The 22205-nt window shown below is 35.6% G+C and overlaps 1 protein-coding gene across 4 annotated transcripts in view; it reads left to right on the forward strand.

Annotated features, from left to right (window-relative positions):
* FZD3 (frizzled class receptor 3) overlaps positions 1–5033 on the forward strand; it is an 87231-nt gene extending 82198 nt beyond the window's left edge. For all 4 annotated transcript variants that reach the window (XM_088021437.1, XM_088021438.1, XM_028114386.2 and 1 more), the window contains one exon: positions 4820–5033. In XM_088021437.1, coding sequence (XP_087877563.1) covers positions 4820–5033 — 214 coding nt within the window. The remainder of the gene's footprint in view (positions 1–4819) is intronic.
* The last annotated feature ends 17172 nt before the right edge of the window (positions 5034–22205 follow it).

A 22205-nucleotide genomic window follows, 5' to 3' on the forward strand; every position in this document is an offset into this window, starting at 1 on the left:
ATCAATCAATGTGATACAATACATTAATAAAAGAAAGAACAAGAACCATATGATCCTCTCAATAGATGCAGAAAAAGGCATTTGATAAAGTACAGCATTCTTTCTTGATTAAAACTCTTCAGAGTGTAGGGATAGAGGGTACAAACCTCAATATCATAAAAGCCATCTATGAAAAACCCACAGCGAATATCATTCTCAATGGGGAAAAACTGACAGCTTTTCCCCTAAGGTCAGGAACACGGCAGGGATGTCCACTATCACCACTGCTATTCAGCATAGTACTAGAAGTCCTACCCTCAGCAATCAGACAACAAAAAGAAATAAAAGGCATCCAAATCGTCAAAGAAGAAGTCAAACTCTAACTTTTTGCAGATGATATGATACTTTATGTGGAAAACCCAAAAGACTCTACCCCAAAAGTGCTAGAATTCATACAGGAATTCAGTAAAGTGGCAGGATATAATATCAGTGCACAGAAATCAGTTGCATTTCTATACACCAACAACAAGACAGAAGAGGAAAAATTAAGGAGTCAATCCCATTTACAATTGCCACCCCAAACCATAAGATACCTAGGAATAAATCTAACCAAAGAGGCAAAGAATCTGTACTCAGAAAACTATAGAATACTCATGAAAGAAATGGAGGAAGACACAAAGAAATGGAAAAACATTCCATGCTTATGGATTGGAAGAACAAATATTGTTAAAATGTCTATGCTACCTAGAGCAAGCTACGCATTTAATGCAATCCCTATCAAAATACCATCCACTTTTTTCAAAGAAATGGAACAAATAATCCTAAAATTTGTATGGAACCAGAAAGACCCCATAATAGCCAGAGGAATGTTGAAAAAGCAAAGCAAAGCTGGTGGCATCACAATTCTGGACTTCAAGCTCTATCACAAAGCTGTCGTCATCAAGACAGTATGGTACTGGCACAAAAACAGACACATAGATCAGTGGAACAGAATAGAGAGCCCAGAAATGGACCCTCAACACTATGCTCAACTAATCTTTGACAAAGCAGGAAGGAAAATCCAATGGAAAAAAGACAGTCGCTTCAATAAATGGTATTGGGAAAATTGGACAGCCACATGCAGAAGAATGAAACTGGACCATTGCCTTACACCACACACAAAAATAGACTCAAAATGGATGAAAGACCTAAATGTGAGACAGGAATCCATCAAAATCCTTGAGGAGAGCACAGGCAGCAACCTCTTCTGCCTCAACCACAGCAAATCCTTCCTAGACACATCGCCAAAGGCAAGGGAAGCAAGGGTAAAAATGAACTGCTGGGACTTGATCAAGATAAAACGCTTTTGCACAGGAAGGAAATAGTCAACAAAACCAAAAGACATCCAACAGAATGGGAGAAGATATTTGCAAATGACATATCAGATAAAGGGCTAGTATCCAAAATCTGTAAAGAACTTCTCAAACTCAACACCCAAAGAACAAATAATCCAATTAAGAAATGGGCAGAAGATATGAACAGACATTTCTGCAAAGAAGACGTCCAGGTCACCAACAGACACATGAAAAAGTGCTCAACATCACTTCACATCAGAGAAATCCAAATCAAAACCTAAATGAGATACCACCTCACACCAATCAGAATGGCTAAAATTAACAAGTCAGGAAACGACAGATGTTGGCGGGGATGTGGAGAAAGGGGAACCTCCTACACTGTTGATGGGAATGCAAGCTGGTGCAACCACTCTGGAAAACAGTATGGAGGTTCCTCAAAAAGCTGAAAATAGAGCTACCCTACTACCCAGCAATTTCACTACTGGGTATTTACCCCAAAGATACAAATGTAGTGATCTGAAGGGGCACATGCACTCCAATGTTTATAGCAGCAATGTCCACAATAGCCAAACTATGGAAAGAGCCTAGATGTCCATCAACAGATGAATGGATAAAGAAGATGTGGTATATATATATATATATATATATATATATATATATATATATATATACACACACATACACATACATACACAATGGAATATTTTGCAGCCATCAAAAAGATGAAGTCTTGCCTTTTGTAACTACATGGATGGAACTTTGAAATAAGCGAAATAAGTCAATCAGAGAAAGACAAGTATCATATGATCTCACTGATATGAGGAATTTTAGAAACAAGACAGAGGATTGTAGGGGAAAGGAGAGAATAATGAAAGAAGACAAAACCAGAGAGGGAGACAAACCATAAGAGACTCTTAACCTCAGGAAACAAACAGAGGGTTGCTGGAGTGGTGGGGGTGGGAGGGATGGGGTGGCTGGGTGATGGACATTGGGGAGGGTATGTTCTATGGTGAGCGCTGTGGATTGTGTAAGACTGATGAATCACAGACCTGTACCTGTGAAACAAATAATACATTAGATGTTAGTTAAAAAAAAAAATTAAATGCTCTTTTACCTACTAACATAAGAAATTTTAAAAATATTTAAAATGCATCTTTTCATTCTTAAATTTTTTTTTGCTTTATTCAGACTGAAAACAAAAGACATGCTTTCTTTTTATCATTTTAAAAGGATTTCTGGGGCACCCTGCTGCCTCATTTGGTGGAGCACACAACTCTTGGTCTCAGGGTTGTGAGTTCAAGTCCCACGCTGAGGGTAGAGATTACTTAAAAATAAAACCTTTAGGGCACCTGGGTGGCTCCCACTCCCCCCGCTTGTGTTCCCTCTCTTGCTGTGTCTCTCTCTGTCAAATAAATAAATAAGATATTTTTTAAAAAAGAAAAAAAAAATCTTTAAAAAATAAAAAGTAGGGGCATCTGGGTGGCTCCAGCAGTTGGGCATCCAACTCTTGGTTTTGGCTCAGGTCATGATCTTGGGTTCATGAGATCAAGCCATGTGGGGCTCCACACTGAGCAGGGAGTCTGCTTCTCTCCTTCTGCCCCTCCCCCCACTTGTGTGCTCTCTCACTCTCTAAAATAAATGGATAAATCTTTTAATAAAAATAAAAAATAAATAAAAGGACGTCTCAATTTAAAAAAAAATATTTGAGGGAGAAAGATCATGAGCTGGGGGGAGGGGCAGAGGGAGAAGCAGACTCCCCACTGAGCAGGGAGGCTGTAGCTGGGCCACATCCCAGATCCCTGGGAACATGACCTGAGCTGAAGGCACATGCTTAACCCACTGAGCTACCCAGGTACCCCAGAGCTTCTCAATTTTTTAACTCTGATCTGATGAAAACATTTGACAAGCACTTCTGTAAAACTGGGTTACCTCAGTAGTGTATGAACCAGTCTTTAAAATCTTTAAATTTTATAAATGATTCATATTGAGTCCTGAAATTTGTAATTATTATGAAGTAATGATAAATGAATTATTTTGACAGCCAATAGGTCTTCAGCTGCTTATGATTCATTCTTTTGATGACCATTTTTAAAAATTTATTTTATTTTTTAGAGAGACAAAAGCACACATGTGAGCAGGGGATGCAGTAGGGAAAGGGGCAGAGGAGAGAGAGAGAATCTTAAGCAGCCTCCATGCCCAGCATGGAGCCCCACACAGGGCTGATCTCACAACCATGAGATCACAACCTGAGCCGAAATTAAGAGTCAGACGCTCAACCAATTGAGCCATGCAGGCACCTCTGATGACTATTTTTTTTAAAGATTTTATTTATTTATTTGAGAGAGAATGAGAGAGAGAGAGCACAAGAGGGGGGAGGTTCAGAGGGAGAAGGAGACTCCCTGCTGAGCAGGGAGCCCGATACGGGACTTGATCCTGGGACTCCAGGATCATGACCTGAGCTGAAGGCAGTCACTTAACCAACCAACTGAGCCACCTACATGCCCCTCCAATGACTATTTTAAAAAGGAATGGCCTGCTATATCCTTTTTAATTTTAGCAATGTTAAAGTAAAATTTTATATATATTAAAGTTATAAATTATATTCAGTTACATTTTCTTTGAGCTTTGTTATCCTAAATTACTTTTTTACAAAGAGGTGTATGTAAGTGTGTTTTCTTATCTCTGATGCTCCCACTGTTGTCTTTCAAGTCGTCTTTTGACGACTGCCTGCCTGCAATACGCAGTGTAGCGCAGTTCACATACATTTTACTTCTCAAAAGCTGGGTCTTGGGCTAGGGGTAAGGAGAGAATTTGCTTTATATGGAATATAGTTACAAATGTTATGAGGATGTTACTGGAGTATTTAAATAGATGTAGCTTTTATGAAATAGCATCTTCACAGCCTCAAGCCCTAATGAAAAGTAATTAAGAGACATTTACAGGTAGTTGTTCAGCTGTTGACTGGGCTATCTAGAAAGAAGCTGTCGGCACATACTGTCATCATTGCTTGACAATTCATTCACCTTTTTTTTTAGGTTACACTAATTTCTCCTCTAATTTCATATGCTCCCTCTTTCAACCCTAGTCTTTCAGTAAAATTTGAGTTTGTTGTACTACTAATTATAACCAGCCTTATAGACTCCCTGGGACAATGCCGTATTTCTTCTATTCTTGTTTCTCCTCTGCCAAAACCCACCTCATGATGCAAAATTCATTTGAATGTGGAAAGTATCCATACTTCGCAGGTAGCTCTGTATCAGTCAGCTCTATTTAACTTTAGCTTCTGTCCCTTTGCAAAGAATAAGACCTTAATTCTGAATTTAATGAGATGGGTTTCTCCCTTTCTGGTCAACCATGTGAATAAGTCTACTTTTTGAAATTACTGTAAAATCATCAAAAGTTGGTTGTTACCTTTTTCACTTGTTGGTTTCTAATCATTTTACGTAATGAGGCATTTTCATGACAGTTCTTAGTTTTCTGGTTCAAAATAAACTCTTGTGTGTTAGGTACACTCCCTGCAGTTACAGAGGAATGGAAGAGAGACTACCTCACGGCAGCATGTCACGACTGACGGATCACTCAAGGCACAGTAGCTCTCATCGGCTCAATGAACAGTCCCGACATAGCAGCATCAGAGACCTCAGTAATAATCCCATGACTCACATCACCCACGGTACCAGCATGAATCGGGTTATTGAAGAAGATGGAACCAGTGCTTAAATTGTCCGAAGGTGGAAAACTTGCGCTATTTAAAAAGCAGATTTTATTCTTTGCCTTTGCATGACTGATTGCTGTAACTCACTGTTATCATGCTTTCAGTCAGGTGCAGATTGTGTCCATTGGAAAAGTAAACTTTTGCTTTTTATATTGCATCAAACTTGGAACATCAAGGCATCAAAAATGCTAATAATTATATCATCACATAAATAATTCTTATTTCTAGGTTATGAAGAGATAATTATTTGTCTGGTAAGCATTTTTATAAACCCACTTATTTTATATTTAGAAAAACCCTAAATGTGTGGTGACTGCTTTGTAGTGAACTTTCATATGATATCAACTAGTTGTGAGATAACATTCTGGTAGTTGTATTAATAAAACAAAATTTCAGAATTAAGGAAATTTTCTATGCAAGGCTTATTTCTCAAATGAATAGTTGGACTTTGTAGTTTTCTTTCCACTAAGTGAAGAAGAACTATGTTTTTAAACTGTCAGAGAATTTGATAAATCAGCAAGGGTATTTTAGCTAATAGGATATAAGATCAGTGGAAGAATCTGAATAGTCTACTGAATGCTCTTTAAAAATTCTGTCAAAATAATCTTCATCCAGAGACATACAGGATTAGGTTTCACAATGGAATAAAAGGTGGAGATGGACATTTTTTCTCTATAATTGTGCTCTTTATTGCTTTTGTAAATATTACTTTTACTGGCTATGTTTTTATAACTTAACCATATGCATGGTGGAAGTTTAATTTGTAGTCATCTTTTCCCATGTAGTAGTATTGATTCACAGAGAACTTCATGTTCAGATCTGTTCCATGGAGGCATGTAATAAGATAAACATCACACATTATAAACATTTTTGTGGGAATCACAATTACAAAATGGCAAAATGTTTTCTCTATATTCTTTGTTGTATTTTTCTACAGTGAGATGTGATCTTGCCAAAGCCACCAGATCTTGGTACCCAGGCCCCTCCTATCAGTGACTTGATTGTCTGCATTTGCATTGCCCAGTGGCCATTAGGCTACAGCTTTTTGCCCCACGTTCTTGTTTTCAGATTCTGGGTTGTTTTTTTTTTACAGTTGAAATATATATAACCTAAGTCCAAAGTGGTGATTGAGGTATTTGAAAATCATTGTAACTAAATGAAGCATGATTAGTCTTGCTGTGAAGTATAATATTTTAGTCTTACCAATATCAATTCAAAAATGTTTGACATTTTGTCATGTACTGTTTAAACCAATTTACAATAAAAACTACAAACTTTATTAGGCATGAAATTGCTTAGAAGGGAAAGAAAAATTGTGGAAAATGCTGGATGTGTTTTATAGAAAAGCGTATTTAAACAAGTGGTCCTCAGCCCTGACTATAGATAAGAATCACTTGCAGAACCTCTGATGCTCACCACCTTCCTCTTATTCAGAGGAGAATTAGTAGTTTTTTTTAAAAAGCTTTCTAGGTGATTCTAATCTGCAGCCGGGCTGCAGGCTGTTTCAAATATGATAATGAGCTGATGGCATCATATTATATCACATAAATATCTAGCTGGACTGTGTTGTGCTTTTGTATCATTATCTGATATACATCTGTTCTTCGTTTTATTGTCCATTATAAATGTGGAATTTGGGGCCCCACCCCTAAAGATTCATATTCAGTAAGTAAAGTCAAATTTTAAAGTCTGTAGTTCTAAAAATACTACAGGTGATTCTTAATGCAGGTAATCCAAGAATCACACTTTGGAAAATATTCCAAGACTCTAGAGAGGCCTGGCTTTGTCATATGCCAGTTTTGTCACCTTTAACAAGTAAACTTCTCTGAGCCTCAGTTCCCTTGTTTATAAAAGAAGATAGAAAATAAGTACCTACCTCACAAAGTTGTCAAATGGGGATCACATGAAAAAATCATATGAAAGCTTTCTGAAAACTGTAAAGCATTATGGAATATAAGGGGTTAATATTATTAAGGATTTAAGAGATTTGTTTGAGGGCTACTGTAGTACATTCCTTGACATGTGTTTAATTCATGTGTACTTTTTTCTCTCCTTTAAAATAAAAAATACCAAGAAATTAGGTTTTGAAAAAAAGCCTTTCATCAAGTACAAAAATCAGTTTTCTGATAATTTGTATATCATGTTTTTTCAAAATACATATATCTTATTGTTTATGATTTGCTCTTTATAGAAAATATTTGAACATTTAGCCCCAAAGCATTTTTCTTTTTCCTCTGTCTTCATCTTCTTTCTCCTTGGAACTGGAGTTAGTGCTGGATAGGCAGAATCTAAATTCCCTCATAACTGACAATTAGTAAACCTTTCCTCTGAAGGCCAAATTTACAACAACTCATTTATACAGTAACTTAGTAATTCATAAGGCTTTTTTTCTGAGAATCTCCCCTGAGAACAGCATGAGAGGACCAAAACAAACATTCAGAAACAAAAATAAGAAGTTAAAATAGAAGGTACCAGTTTGAGCTCAAAGATGTCATCCATCGCCATCTGCATTATATTATCAATTGCCAAAATGTTAATTGATTTTCTTGTATAAGTAGGCCAAGTGTAGACAGTTATGAAAATCTTAACTTTGTACTCCCTGTTTTTTATATATGCATTTTACCTTTTTTGTTAAACTCACTGTCAGCATATATGTAAATGCTATGTTGATATTTCAGTTACTTTAAGTATCTTAATTTTGCTCCACAAAATTTATTTAATATCATCAGTGCATTGTTTTAGATAACAGTATTTAGTTTGGGTCATGTTATTCATCAAACTGGTGCTTTAAATTAAGAATTTTTTTTAAGAAACAGCTAAAGAACTATGGCAAACCGGCAATTTCAAAGTCTCAGTTCCCTTAAACCAACTTGAACAAGTTGGGACAGCTTTCTTACCATCTGTTTAACTTTAATTTGTGTTTTGATTGGCATGTGATAATGTTTAGTATTTTATTTATACAGCTGGCAACTGAGAAAATAATAGTTCTCTCTAAAATGTTAATATATAATCAAGAGGTTTTCAAAAAGTACTTTGATTTCACCAATACTGTTTAATTTGTTCAATAATTAAAGCAAAAGATAATATTAAGCTCAAAACAATAATTGGTTTCAAAGAAGAATTGATTAATAACTACAAAGTGCTTAGTATATAGTAGGTTTTTCAATATTTATGAATGAACAACACATGTCATAAAACTCACTTTTAGCCTTAGTAGTGAGATTCTCACCTCAAAGGAATTTGAAGGATCTAAATTTAAATTGAGTGAAATGAAGTCTCTCCTTTACCAGAATAACATGTGGCAAGTAATAAATACGTAACTTGCACAAGAAATATATACACAAACTTGTACCAATACTTTATTAATTTTAAAAGGTGAATAGCAATTCTTAGAAGTATTTAAGCTCTTGTTGGTTTTATGTTAAGTTAGATCTTTGTATACCAGTTGGGTAAATGAACATTCAAGCAAACCTTTATTAGTAACGATTTTCAGCTTCTTAGAGCAAATGTATGAAAATTCTAAGAATCTCTTTAATTTAGAAAAAATTTACTACATTTTAGCCTACCTCATTAGTTTCTTTGTGATAAGAGCTGGATATAACAAGTTGTAACTATCTTGGTTGAGGCTATATCCCTGTGATATAAAAGGAACTACTTAAAAATTTTTTTTAGTGGATCGTTGGCCAGAGCTTAGAAAACAGTAACATACCAAAATTTAATTATGATGATATTTATACTGCTTTTGACATGCCAAAGCTATATTTACATATTATCACTTGGATGACTTACATAGTCTAGTGCAGTGAAAATTCCATTAGGCTTGGAATTCAAAGACCCATAATTATGATGTGAGCTGGACAGGTCATTTAGTCTCCCATTTCTTCAGTATAAAATGAGGATAAGGTAATTTTTGGTCCCAAAACCTACCTCACTGGACTTTGGTTGTAAGGATCAAATGAGATAACATGTGTTATCGTGCTCTGTAACCTTTAAATTGCTCTACGGATATTATTTGTTTTTGTTAGAACTTGGGGGTTATAGAAAACAAGGATATATGGTCTTCAGTAGTATTTAGCAGCAACAACAAAGTAGGCCATTAGACCAGTATTCGTTTGGTATAATCTTTGAGTCAACAATTCAGTTAACCTTTTAAAAATGAGGTTCTTTTTCAAGAGTAGCTGTGCCCTTAAACTGTGTTTGCTGTTTAATATATGTATACCCCAGAGCATGATTTCAAATTTATACAGTTAAATTTGTAGGTCACTCTCAACAGAAATTTGGGGATCTCCATTATATTTTTCTTTTGATATGGAGTTATATAAATTGACTCCATTGAAACTTATAAGAAAAATATATATAAACAGTATAGACCCTATAACTTTTTTTCCTTTGAGGACTTTCATGTGCCTAACTCTTTCTGATTAAGAACAAATTTTAAAAAGTTAATAACCATAACTTAATATTCATCATGGCAAAACTTTAAATTTTAAGTTGTAACATTATCTTAATTGTATGTTTGTATATATAATTTTTTAAACCTACATAAAGTAAGGATTTTGCCATTCTTTTCCACACATCAACACACAAAAGAGCATTTTTATGGAACCTGGATTTACAAAGGAATTCATGATTCTTCTAAACTTCTTTTATGTCTTTTCAGATTAAAATAAAAAATGTTCGTATTCAATTCATTTGTTTCCCAGTAGCCGCATTTATACATTATTCTTATGTCATTTCTGTTTTATATGAAAGGAATTACGTTGACATCTCTTCATAATTTAGTTTTTTTTGTTCCAGTGATATGAGAGGGAAAGAAATAGGACTAAGCAACCTTACCCTTCATCTGACTGTACACAGTCTCCTGGGATTTTTTTCTAGTTTAATTTTAACCCAAATTTCTTTAATAGTCAAACTGACATAGGAGTATAATTTTCTCCCAAGATCCAAAATCTTCTAGGAAAGAAAATGTTACGGTCCACCTAAAACCAGCTATTTCTTAGACATTTCCATTTGGTTGATTTGCAGAGATTTAATATAATAAGTTAATAAGCATAGTACCTATTCCATGATCTCTAATTAGAAAATAAAATTTTGTTGCCATAAAGATAAAAGAAAGTAAAGTGTCACTTATATTTAGTCAAATCCCACACCGGTACATTACTTACTACAAAAGAGAGTAGTTCAGTCTTTTTAAATGCATTAAAGAATAGTTCCCTTCAGATTATCTTTTTTAAATGATCATTTATCTCAGGAAATCTATTGTGTCCTTTCTTGGACATCTTCATTGGTATGCTAGCATTGCTTTTAATTTATTCTCATTTTATTGGCTACTGTCACCAGTTTTCCCTGATAAGTAAGTTTTTTACTTTGTAATAATTCAGAATTTGAAGATTCAGTGTTCTATTATTGTGGTAATTACCATTTACTAGTAACTTTAGTATTTATAAGACAGTGATATTTTTAAGTTTGTTATTTTATCATATTTCCTGAAGTAGGGTGAACTACTTTATTGTTGTTGTTGTAGCAGCCCTAAGGTTTTTCTTATATAATAAGTCAGCTTGTGTATATTGCTAACTTGCAAATATTTCTTTGTGTTGTGCTTATTGACTTAAAAGAAAAACTTTAGAGCTTCATAATTTCTGTTTTCTGAATTGGCAGATTTCTTTCCCTAATGCTTAGTAGAAATGCATTATGTTATTTTTTAAATACCATAGAATTTTGAGTCAGGAGACCTGATTTCTAGTATTGCCTCTGTTTTCAATGAGCTTTGTAACTTTGAAATTTTACCTCTTGGGACCTCAGGTTTTCTTAGATTAGGTAGTGTTTCAAATTCCACCTGCCTGTAATTTGGTTGTCCCTTACCATTTTGTAGTCATTATTCTGGCTTACTTTTATAAAGGTTAAAGAAATAAAAGTGAAAGAAAGGTTACAAATAATTGACATGACCTTTTTTTTTTCCCATAGGAAAAGTCTCCTAAAGCACCAACATAAGCACCTTAAAACTGATATACAGGAGAAAAATGACATAAAATTTTGTGGTCTTTGTTCTCTTAAATATGAATGTAGCTAGTTAGCCTAAACTTTAAACAAAATGTATTCATGATAAAATTAGTGAACAAAGCAGTGACAGCGCTGGCCCATATAGCTAATTAAAAAGCTCTCAGGTTTTACCAACATGAAAATGATTTTAAAATGTAAAAGTAATTTCAGAGGAGTGGATTGAAATTTTTCTGCTCAATACTTATTCTTACAAAATGTTCTTAGATTCATTGAATAAGTATAGTTGCCAGATTGCCATGAGCAATGTCCTGCTCTAAAATATTAGAGATAGATGTGGTTATTTTTAATTTTTTTTCTGGCTGTGCAGAAGATGTTTTCATAAAGCCTTCTTAACTATCTAATAAGATGTCAAGATTCTGTTAGCACCATCTCTCAGCAGAGTTCTATTGTACAGTTGTGTTCTCTGAGAACCAGGCCAAGGAGGTTCCTGTTACTTTTAAAGATCTTTGTCTTTTGCTGATTATCTGCATTAGCTTAGATCAACCTATGGAACACATTGGTCTATAGATATATAATCAAGGTACTGGGTTTGGTGTCTGATGGGTAGAGAAGAATAATGGAAAGTTGATGTAGGAAAATGTACTGGTTTCTGGTGTGTTCTTTGGCTATATGCATGATTCCTTGTCTTTGGTCAGTTCTCTGTATCGGATAAATTTCTGGCTTCCAGAAATTAAATTAGATGACCAGGTTCTCTCATTCAGGCATAGCTATGTTACAATATTATTTTGTAATTGCCTGTAAAGAAAAAAAAACAAACCTCTATTTTCAGTTCTCTGGCTCTGCATGTTTTGTTACTACATTTGTTAAACTTGAATCTGAGGTCCCAACATTTCATTGAAGATTTTCTGGGTTTTGATAATGGGAGCTTCTGTAAGATAAAGCAGATAATCCTAGTGTGATTTAATTTATATTTATCCATCCACCATTTTTCTATTTCTCTAACTACTTCTCCCCTCCCCAGTTTTGAAAAGAACATTTATAATTGTCTTCCTTTACTCCCTTAGCCCTACCTCAGATAATTTTTCCCTGAACTACTCCAGTCGGCAGAAACATTTAATAAGAAATAATTCTATATTTCTGGGATGAGATCAACACAGAAGTTCTTTACATTGAACTGAGATGAATATGTACTTGAAAATACTGTATTTTCTTTATATGTGAACTTAAAATTATTTTTTTTTAATCATGAAAAGGAGTCTCTCATTTTGAAAATATTAGTCTGGAAGTTCTCTTGTCATCAGGTGCTATTTCGGCCTTTGCTGTGAGTTATCAGAGTAAATCTGAATTCTTTATCATTCATCTTTTTAAAAAAATTAACTTCTCTAGAATTATTCCATTTCACATATCTTTAACACCAACTTCAACTTTTCTGCTTTTTTTTCAAATGCAAAATTTTATTTTTGAGAGTTTTATTTTTTCATTGAAGTTTCAAAGTATTACATATTGTGAAGGAGTGACTGCAGTTTAGACATTTACTTTGGTTATGATAAAGCTATTACCACCACCATTGCTTTCCCCAGCCCCAAAAAGAGAAGTTCATTTGACACTCAAAAGCTATTAAATTGTCTTATTTTTGTTATTTGAAAGAGCTATGGAAACTTTCTTCTAATTTAAAAATTGTTTAACTTAGAAAATACTGACTTTGCTGTATTTTAATCTGATAGTGAATTTAGGGGATTATTTATATAAATATGTGTCTATAATTAATAATAGCTATTAGTTATTTTACTTTCTATAATATGTGATACCTGAGCTCACATTTACTTAATATGAGCTTTGTGTGTGTGTGTGTGTGTGTGTGTGTGAGCCTTTGTTTTGTCTTGTTTTCTTAGTGTATATTATGTTATCATGGTCATCTCAGCAGAAAACCCTTTGCAGATGGCCTGACTCTCAGAAAAAAACAGTTTAAGGAGATTTATATTATGTCATCATAGTTGAATAGTATTATTCTGAACTCTGTAAAATTGCTGGTTTTGTTTGTCAAAAGTGATCAAATGTTTGCAATTTCATAATACATATTCAAGAAAGAAGCAAACAAAAGATCTTTTAGAACAAGTATGTTGACTTCCCATTCCAACTCCTCTTATCAACCTATCAGTGACTTTATGAAGGAGATGCAAACCGTAGATAACCATAGGTCTATCAGGAAAATTCTGCTTTGTTTTGTAGTTAAATTGCTTAAAGATATTTAAACAAAACAATCATAGTAATTGAAGCAAATACCTTTTGGGAATATGCAAGTTACATAAAAACTTTCAGATCCCAGGAGATTATCATATATCAATTGATTAGTCTGTAAATACCATTTAGAGGCAAAATAAGTACCCCCCCACACATACACAATGTGTACAATGAACTCAAATTTTGCTAGCCATAGAATTTTACCTTCTTGGTAGGCCTTCTAAAATAATGAATACTATTGAATATACTAAAAGTATATGAGTTTAAAAATGCATGTAAAAAATACGAAGCTCCTCCACAGGAAATTCTGAATTTTAGAAGAGCTATTATCTTAGAGGTTGTAAATTGGATTGTTCTAAGCTCACACTACTTCTCTTCATATAAATATTATTATTATGAATAATAAGGGCAACAGATTAGCCAACAAGAGCTGATCTAGTGTACTCCATATTAATCTAGATGTCTCAGTTTTAGATATACTTTTATAGTGGAGAAAGTTGATTTGTATCTCTCAATAACCGCTTGGTACACTTCTTTCTAGTGATACCCTGAGCCGTGCCCAGGTACATACTCTCTCCATATGGCCTATTCCTCAAATGCTACATTGCTCAAGACCTTCCTACCTGCCTTCTATCCCTAGTCTTCCTTATCAATACTTCTGAAGTATAATCTATCTTCAAGTGTTAAGAAGAAGGAAATTTGTTTTAATTCATGTTCAAGTGTTAGTGACCATAGCCATTTTATCCCTCTTAAAGATAAATCTGCATTAAAGACAAACACATTGCTATTAACACAAATTGCTATCAATTAGAATATTAAGCTTTTGAGGCAAGAAATACCATTAAGTGACCTAACTTTGGAGTATCTTTCTCTTTCCCTGAACCCATGTGATGTTGAAAGTGCTGTATATCTTCAGTGACCTTGAGGAGGGGAGCTAGTCATTTAGATCTTTGGGTCATTGAAGTCAGGGCCTTGCTGATCCTCTGTTTTTCAGTTCAAGAGCTACATCAGAAGCATTTTAGATATCCATCACCCACACTCTTTTAAGACTTTGTATTTCAGTCTCAGTTTTTTCTACCATCCAGCTAGACCTATCTATCTTCCATCTCTGCTCATTTAGTATAGAAAAATATCTCTCTTCATTTTACTATTATCAACATGACCACCACCTTCTCCTCTTTTCAAGAGATACAAAGGTAGAAACAATATGTCTTTTTCATTACTTAAAAAAACTATCATTTTTAAACACCTGGCACTTGGCAATTTAGTTTTCAAATGGTATTCTGAATTAAATTGATAAGGTGATTCTAAAATTAATTCTAAAATCTTAATCTTGCTTTTATCATATAAGCATCTAGTTAGAAAGTGTTTATGCTAAAGACTTGTATTTTGTGGCATTAGTTCTTCATGTTTCTTTTTTATGTATTTAAAATCGTTCATTCATTTCCGAGTGAGTGGGAAAGTTACTGTTGTTGAGATATGTATAGGGCAAGTGCACTTGATTAGAGCATGAACTGTACTTTCACATTAGCTGGATGTGCTTTGCACTCTGCTCTTGTAGATTTATTTTGTTTACAGTAGACTGATGTCAGTTTTTGTAAATGTTTTTACTTAGCACTTTAACTGTGAGTGTACAAACTGATTTTAAATGTAGTGGTTGTATATTTTGGTTATAAATTGGAAATTTTTAATAAAATTAAATAATTTGTTCTCTATTTTGTCATTAGTACCTGATTGCATATAATTTTATTACAGCATCTTCTAGACTATTTAACATGTTACACTGTTATTTTTAATTAGGTTTCATATTTTATATTCTAATATTACATTTTTCATTTATAATAACATAGAATTCACATTGTTCTGGAATATAGAAATATATAAATGAAAACCATCCAGTGTCATATCTCTCTCATACTTATTTTGTCAATATAGATAAGACCCATCTCTATTTATTGTTATATCCTCCTTACATAACACAACTGGGCACATAATAGGGGTTTGATAAATATCTATTGATAAAAATGAAAAATATCCATATCAATTTTCCAATAGGAAATCCTACCTGCATAAACAAATCAGTTGATTTTTTTTCATGCAAAGGAAGGCAAACCAGAATTTAAACTATTAGAGTTCCTTGCCTGGATCATACAGCCTTTAGGTGGAAGGGACCTTAGAAATCATAAGGTTCAACTTCCAACCCAGTGCAAAAATCCTTCAAAACCATCCTTTGTAAGCCTCTGCTTCAGTGATTTCAGTAACAGGAAGCTCACTACTCTGTAAGGCTTTCCATTCCATTTTGAGGCCACTCTAATTGTTATAAAAGGCTTTGCATCTATTGGGTGGAAAGTGCATTTCTTTGTTACCTTCATACACTGGTACCGCTCTACAGATATACAATAGTTCTTTCACAGGACTATTTGCCAGACATTTAAGAAAAGGTATGCTGTTTTCTCCAAATCTTTTCCATAGGCAAAATATGTCTAATTCTCAGGGTGCCTGGGTGCTACTTTGGCTCAGGGTCCTGGGATCGAGCCCCACTTCAGGCTCCCCACTCAGCAGGGAGTCTGCTTTTCCCTCTCTGCCCCTCCCCCCACCCATGCTCTCTTTCTCTCTCTCTCAAAAAAATCTTTAAAAAAACCAAACATGTCCTATTCTGCAATTTGTGTCCTGTTTTTCAGTTTTTCCATGACTTCCTATCAGACCCTAGTTGTTCCCTTCCAAAAGACTCCAGTTGTGAATATTCCTCTTAAAGTTTCCATAGCACTGAACACGTATCTCCAGATTCTGTAAAACCAGTGAAGAATCCAGTGTACACTATATTCTGTACACTATTACTTCTATTGTTTTTCACAGGAGAATGGGGTAACTCTTACTAATCTCCTGACAGTTTATTTCTATTTCTGCCTTCGGCTCAGGTCATGATCCTGGAGTCCCGGGATCGAGTCCCACATCGGGCTCCCTGCTCGGCAGGAAGTCTGCTTCTCCCTCTGACCCTCCCCCGCTCATGTGCTCTCTCTCTCTCTCTCATTCTCTCTGTCTCAAATAAATAAAATCTTCAAAAAAAAAAAGATGGGAAAATAAATTATAGTTTTATGGCTGCTAAATTAAGGGGGAGTATTTTTTTTCGAGTGTTTTGTTTTGTGTTGATCGTTAGCTAACTGCACAAATTTTGATCATTAACAGTTTGAATACTAATCATAGTGTATGTGCCGGGGTAAATAGATACACATGCATACACTTTCTTCATCTGTAAAATAAAACTGTTGGACTAAGCCATTGGTTTTTAGCCATGGGATCCTTTTGTCAAATAGTATATGTGGTCTCAGTACCTAAAACAGATAAAAGCAGACTTTTGTTTAAAGAGAAAGTGGTGCCTGAAATCTTAGTTATTTGACCTAGCCCTTTTATCTCTCCCTCTTCACTACAACATCCTTGCATCACCTAGATGGAACTCTTAAGAGCTCAAAGAACCCACTTTGTAAATTGTAAAATCATCCTATATCTTGATTATGGTTGTGGTCACACAAATCGATAAATGTGATAAAAATGCACAGAACTATACACATACACTGGTGAAATCTATATAAAATAGATGGATTGTATCTATGCCAATTTCTCAATTTTGATATTGTACTACAGTTACAAAAAATGCTACCATTGGGGGAAACTGGGTGTGGGTATTATTTCTTAAAACTGCTTGTAAATCTATAATTATCTCAAGAAGTTTAACAATTTTTTAAATTAGTAAATTAAGTTATCTGTAGGTACCTTCTAACATTCTACCATTAATGCCCCATTCATTTCCTAGCTGTCTTTTTCTTTCTGTTAATTCTAAAGAGCCTATTAGAATTCATTTGGAGGAGACTCTTGGTGAATGAATGTCACTTACCCAGGAATCCTTCAGTTCTTGTTTGGCCCTCCTAATTTAATGTTCTCACATGAAAACAAGAACCTCCTAATGTGCTTCATACATTTTGCCTGTTCTCATTCCCCTTCTTCCTCTAAGGTTCCCAGGAGCAACAATCAGAAATCAAATTGCTCAGCACCCCATACTTTGAGTGTGGTGAGCAGAATAATGGCCCCCCCAAAAATGTCCACTCCCTAATTCCCAGAAAGTGTGAATGTGTTATTTTCATGGCAAAAGGGACTTGGCAGATGTATTTAAAGTTACAGACCTTGAGATGGAGAGATTATTCTGGATTATTCATATGGGCCCAATCTAATCACCTGAGTCCTTAGAAATAGAGAACTCTTTCCAGCTGTGGTCAGGGAAACTGACAAGGGGTGAAGGGTAAAAGTGATGCAACATGAGAAAGACTTAACCCACCGTTGCTGGCTTTAAAGATAGAGGAAGGAGGCCATGAGTGAGGGAATGTGGTGGCCTCTCGAAGTTGGGAATGGCTTTCAGCTGACAGCCAACAAGAAAACATAGATCTCGGTGCTACAGTAGCAGGGGACTAAATTCTGCCAACAACTAGAATGAGCAAGGAAATTAATATTCCTCTAACATCTCCAGAAACTACTGACATCTTCATTTTAGCCCCATGAGACCCATGTCAGACTTCTGACCTACAGAGATAATACATTTGTGTTGCTTAAGCCCCTTAATTTAGGGTAATTTGGTGCAGCAGGATTCAAAAACTAATAAACTGAGCCTCATACCCCCACATCTGCAGAGTGTAGGCAGTGAACAAATGAGTAATGGAAAATTGCCCAAGGAGTCCATTAAGAATCAGAAGCATTTCAGGGAGCTGGCAAGTTGCCTGAAACAGACTGTTGTGGGTGGAGACAGGTTGGAGATATTGAGAAATAAGAGCAATCAGTCCCTGGTGCCTTTCTTCCTATTCTATCTCTTTTCTTCATTTTTCTCACCATTAATTTTTCACTCTTCATATATTCCCATTCCTGCTCTTATCCTCTCTTCCATCTGTTCCTCTTCTTTACAACTCTGCTCTTCATTTTTCTCTGTTAATCAAGTATATGTTTTTATCAACTCCACATTCCCACCCATTTGTCAGAAGGAGATAAGAAGAATATGCCTTGGGAAAATAGAGGTTTTCAAGTGTGCCAAGTAGTCAAAAGATTAAGAAACATAGTTTTATCACTTGGTCTCTGGGTACCCCAGAGTGACACACATACAAAAAAGAGCATTATATACAAATTCATTTATTCTAAACAACAACAACAAAAACTATGCAGTCACTCACAAATATTTGAAAATAACAAAAGCTTTTTGCTAGGGTACTCTCTTCTGTTCTGCAGCTGAAGAATTATGCTGAGTGCTTTTCACTTATCTCTGTAGACAGCTCAAAACTAAAGACCCCAAGGGGCTAATAGAAAGTCCATCAACTTCAAATAATATTAGATGTGCTACTGTATAGTAATAAATACAATAGAAGCATTTAAACTAACATCACATGAGGTGAATCAATGAAGCATGTATATTTTTAAGAAATTTTTGGCACCAGATTTGTTAGAAAGTGTTTGCTGAAGGGGTCCCTGGGTGGCTCAGTTGGTTAAGCATAGGACTCTTGATTTTGGCTCAGGTCATGACCTCAGGGTCGTGAGATCGAGCCCCGCCTCAAGCCCTGCCTCAAGCAGATGGAGCCCTGCATCCTGATGGAGCCCACATCAGGCTTCACGCTCAGCAGGGAGTCTGCTGGAGATGTTCTCTCTCTCTGCCCCTCTCCCCTGCTCTCTCTCAAATAAACAAATCTTTAAAAATGATGTTTCATATTTCTGGGAGCATTCAATAGCATTCATTCATTCATTCATTTATTCAGTAAATACTCATTTGTTTACCTACTCCTTACCAGGTAGTGAGTAAGACACCAGGAATTCAAAGAAGAAAATAGCACAGTTTATACTCTTGCAAAGTTCACACTCTAGTGAGAAGATGTACTTTTAAACACCTGAGTACTGGTGTGTCCAAAGTGTTATGCAAGCACAAATGTGGAAGACGTTTCTTCTGCCATGAAGACTGGGCATACAGAGAACTTGATGGAATATGAAAGATTTAATTGATAGGTATTTATTGGTCACATATAATTGCTGAGGTTATGGTAGGGAACAAAACAGACCATTGTTCTATTGCAGTTCTGTAATCAGAATGTTGAGTATAAAAGGAGATGGACAATAAATAAGAAATTAATAGATTAAGATAAGTGCTATAATTATCCTATGGGGAGGGGCTTAAAGGTCTTGGTAGAGATCATGGATTTTGTTCAAAATGCAAAAGGGTGCATTGAAGCATTTTAATTAAGGGAGTAACATCACATAATTTTCTCTTAAAAATTATTCTGGTAGCTATATGAAAATGGATTATGAGGATTGAGAATACACACAGGGAAACCAATAAAAAAGCAGTTGAGTTAGTATAAGTTAGAGATAATAATGACTTGCATGCAGATGGTATTGTAGAGATGGACAAAAAAGTGAAGACTCAGGATGTCTTTTGAAGATAGAGTCATTAAGACCAATATACTGGCGGCACCTGGGTGGGTCAGTCAGTTAAGGGGCTGACTCTTAATTTCGGCTCAGGTCATGGTCTCAGAGCTGTGAGATCCAGCCCCGCACTGGGCTCATGCTGGGCATGGAGCCCGCTTAAGATTCTCTCTCTCCCTCTGCCCCTCCTCCCCTCACTCACTTAGAAAACAAAAACAAAACAAAACAAAAAGATATACTGGATGTTAGAGATGAAGAAAGCGGGATGAATTAAAGATAATTCTTAGTTTTTTAGCCAGAGCAGCTAGGTGGATTATGGTGTCACAGAAGTGGAAAAGACCAGAGGAAAAATAGATGTTAGGTGGATAAATCAAGTGTTCTGTTTTGGACAGATTCGGTTTAAGGTCACTATCAGTGATCCAAGTGAAGATGCCATGTAAGCAGTTGGATATGAGTTTGGAGCTCCAATTGAGATTTTGGCCTACGATAGAAATTTGAGACTCATCAGGATGTAGATGGGATTTAAAGCCATCAGGCTATATGAGATCACTTTGGAGAAAAGTGGATAGAGAAGAGAAGTGGTGTAGAGGACAGAAAGTCAAGATAAGAGACCAAGAAGGAGAGGCCAGTGAGATAAGAAGAAAATCAAGGGAATATGTTAGGGAAGCCAGGAGAGAAAAGTGTTCTAAAAGGAGGGTATAGTTCAACTGGTCAAGTGATGGATAAAGTTCAAATAAGACGATGACTGAGGAAGACCATGTGATTTTACAAAATGGAGGTTATTGAAAAGTGGGAGAGAAGCCAGTGTGGAGTAGATTGGAGAGTAAATGGGGAACTTGCATTTCCAGCAGTTGGAAGACTTTGTATGGACTTTGAATGACCCTCCCAATGAAAGCAGTCAAAATGCTGGATTATATAAAAATCATACTAAAGGAAGTCCATTAGGCAGAAAGGAAATGACACCAGGTAGTAACTCAAGTACACAGGAAGAAATGGATAAATGGTAAATATGTGGGTTAATATGCTTTTTAAGGTTCCCACATCCGTTTCCAACAGGGTTGGGGGTGGGGGTCAGTTGGGGAGGCTATTTCCCACACACACCACCAAGTAATTCTCAGACACTAACAGAGTGTCCAAGAATTCAACTCAATTCTGACACTATCTACCCAGAGATAGCATCAGATTCCACAGGTTAAGGATTCAGTCCTATAAAACTGCTCTGCCCCAATCACACTTCAGATGCCAGTGACAAGCCCCAGGCTGTTACCTGTGCTTCTGACAGACCAGCTGCATGTTGGAGACCCCAATGACCTCCACCTTAGGTTGGATTAATTTGTTAGGTCAGCTCACAGAACTCGGAAACACTTTCTTACATTTACCAGTTCATTTATTTATTTTTTAAAGATTTTATTTATTTATTTATTTCAGAGAGGGAGAGAGAGAGAGAGAGAGCAAGCATGAGTGGGGGAAGGGGGAGAGGAAGAAGCAGACTCCCTGCTGAACAGCGAGCCTGATGCGGGGCTCGATCCCAGGACACTGGGATCATGACCTGAGCCAAAGGCAGATGCTCAACCGACTGAGCCACCAAGGTACCTCACGTTTACCATTTTTATTAAAGGATACAAAACAACAGACAGATGAAGAGATGCATAGGCCAAGATCCCAAACAAGGGGGCTTCTGTCCACATGGACCTTGGGGCTCAGCTTGGTGGCACATGCAAGTGTTCTGGTTCCACAAGCATAAAATTTCTCTGAAATGGGCCAAAAAGCTATCCTCTTGGGTTTTTATGGAGGCTTTATTTCAGTCATGACCGACTAAATCATTGGACATTGGCTGATTCAACCTCCAGCTCCTCTCTCCTCCTAGAGGTTAGAAGGTGGGACTGAAAGTTCCAACCCTCTAATCACATGATTGGTCCTCTTGGCAACCAGCCCCCACCCTTGGGTATGATCCAAAAGTCACCTTCATTACAAGACACCCATTTCACCCTATGGCTCTGAAGCATATTCAGGAACTGTGGATGAAGACTAAGTATATCTGAGAAATATATTTTTGGTCATCTGAATGACCAAATATGTATTTCTTATAAATAATTACATTGCAACATGAAAGATCCCACAAATATTTTTTCTCTTATTTAAAAGAGTAAAAATATATTTATATTATATAAAACAATAATTAAAACTTATTGTTGGATTTATAATGTATATATTATATATATGTGACAATATGGCAACATAAATGACAAATACAAAGGAGGGGAAGGGAATGGAGCTATATTGGAGCAAATATTCTATACTAGTATTAAATTAATGTTAATTTGAAGTAGTTTTCATAATGCATAGTATAATCCCTAGAGTAAGAAAATCCATATGGTAAGAAGATAATGGTAAAAATACATAGCAAAAAGTTAAAATAGGCATTAGCACGTTCTACTAAAATTTTTTTTATTTAACACAAAAGAAGGAGGTAAAGAAAGAATAGTAGA

Source organism: Eumetopias jubatus, unplaced genomic scaffold, assembly GCF_037043125.1.
Source record: "Eumetopias jubatus isolate StellerSeaLion01/CBP00866 unplaced genomic scaffold, mEumJub1_p1.0 scaffold_2, whole genome shotgun sequence".
In the NCBI taxonomy this organism is placed as follows: Eukaryota; Metazoa; Chordata; class Mammalia; order Carnivora; family Otariidae; genus Eumetopias; species Eumetopias jubatus.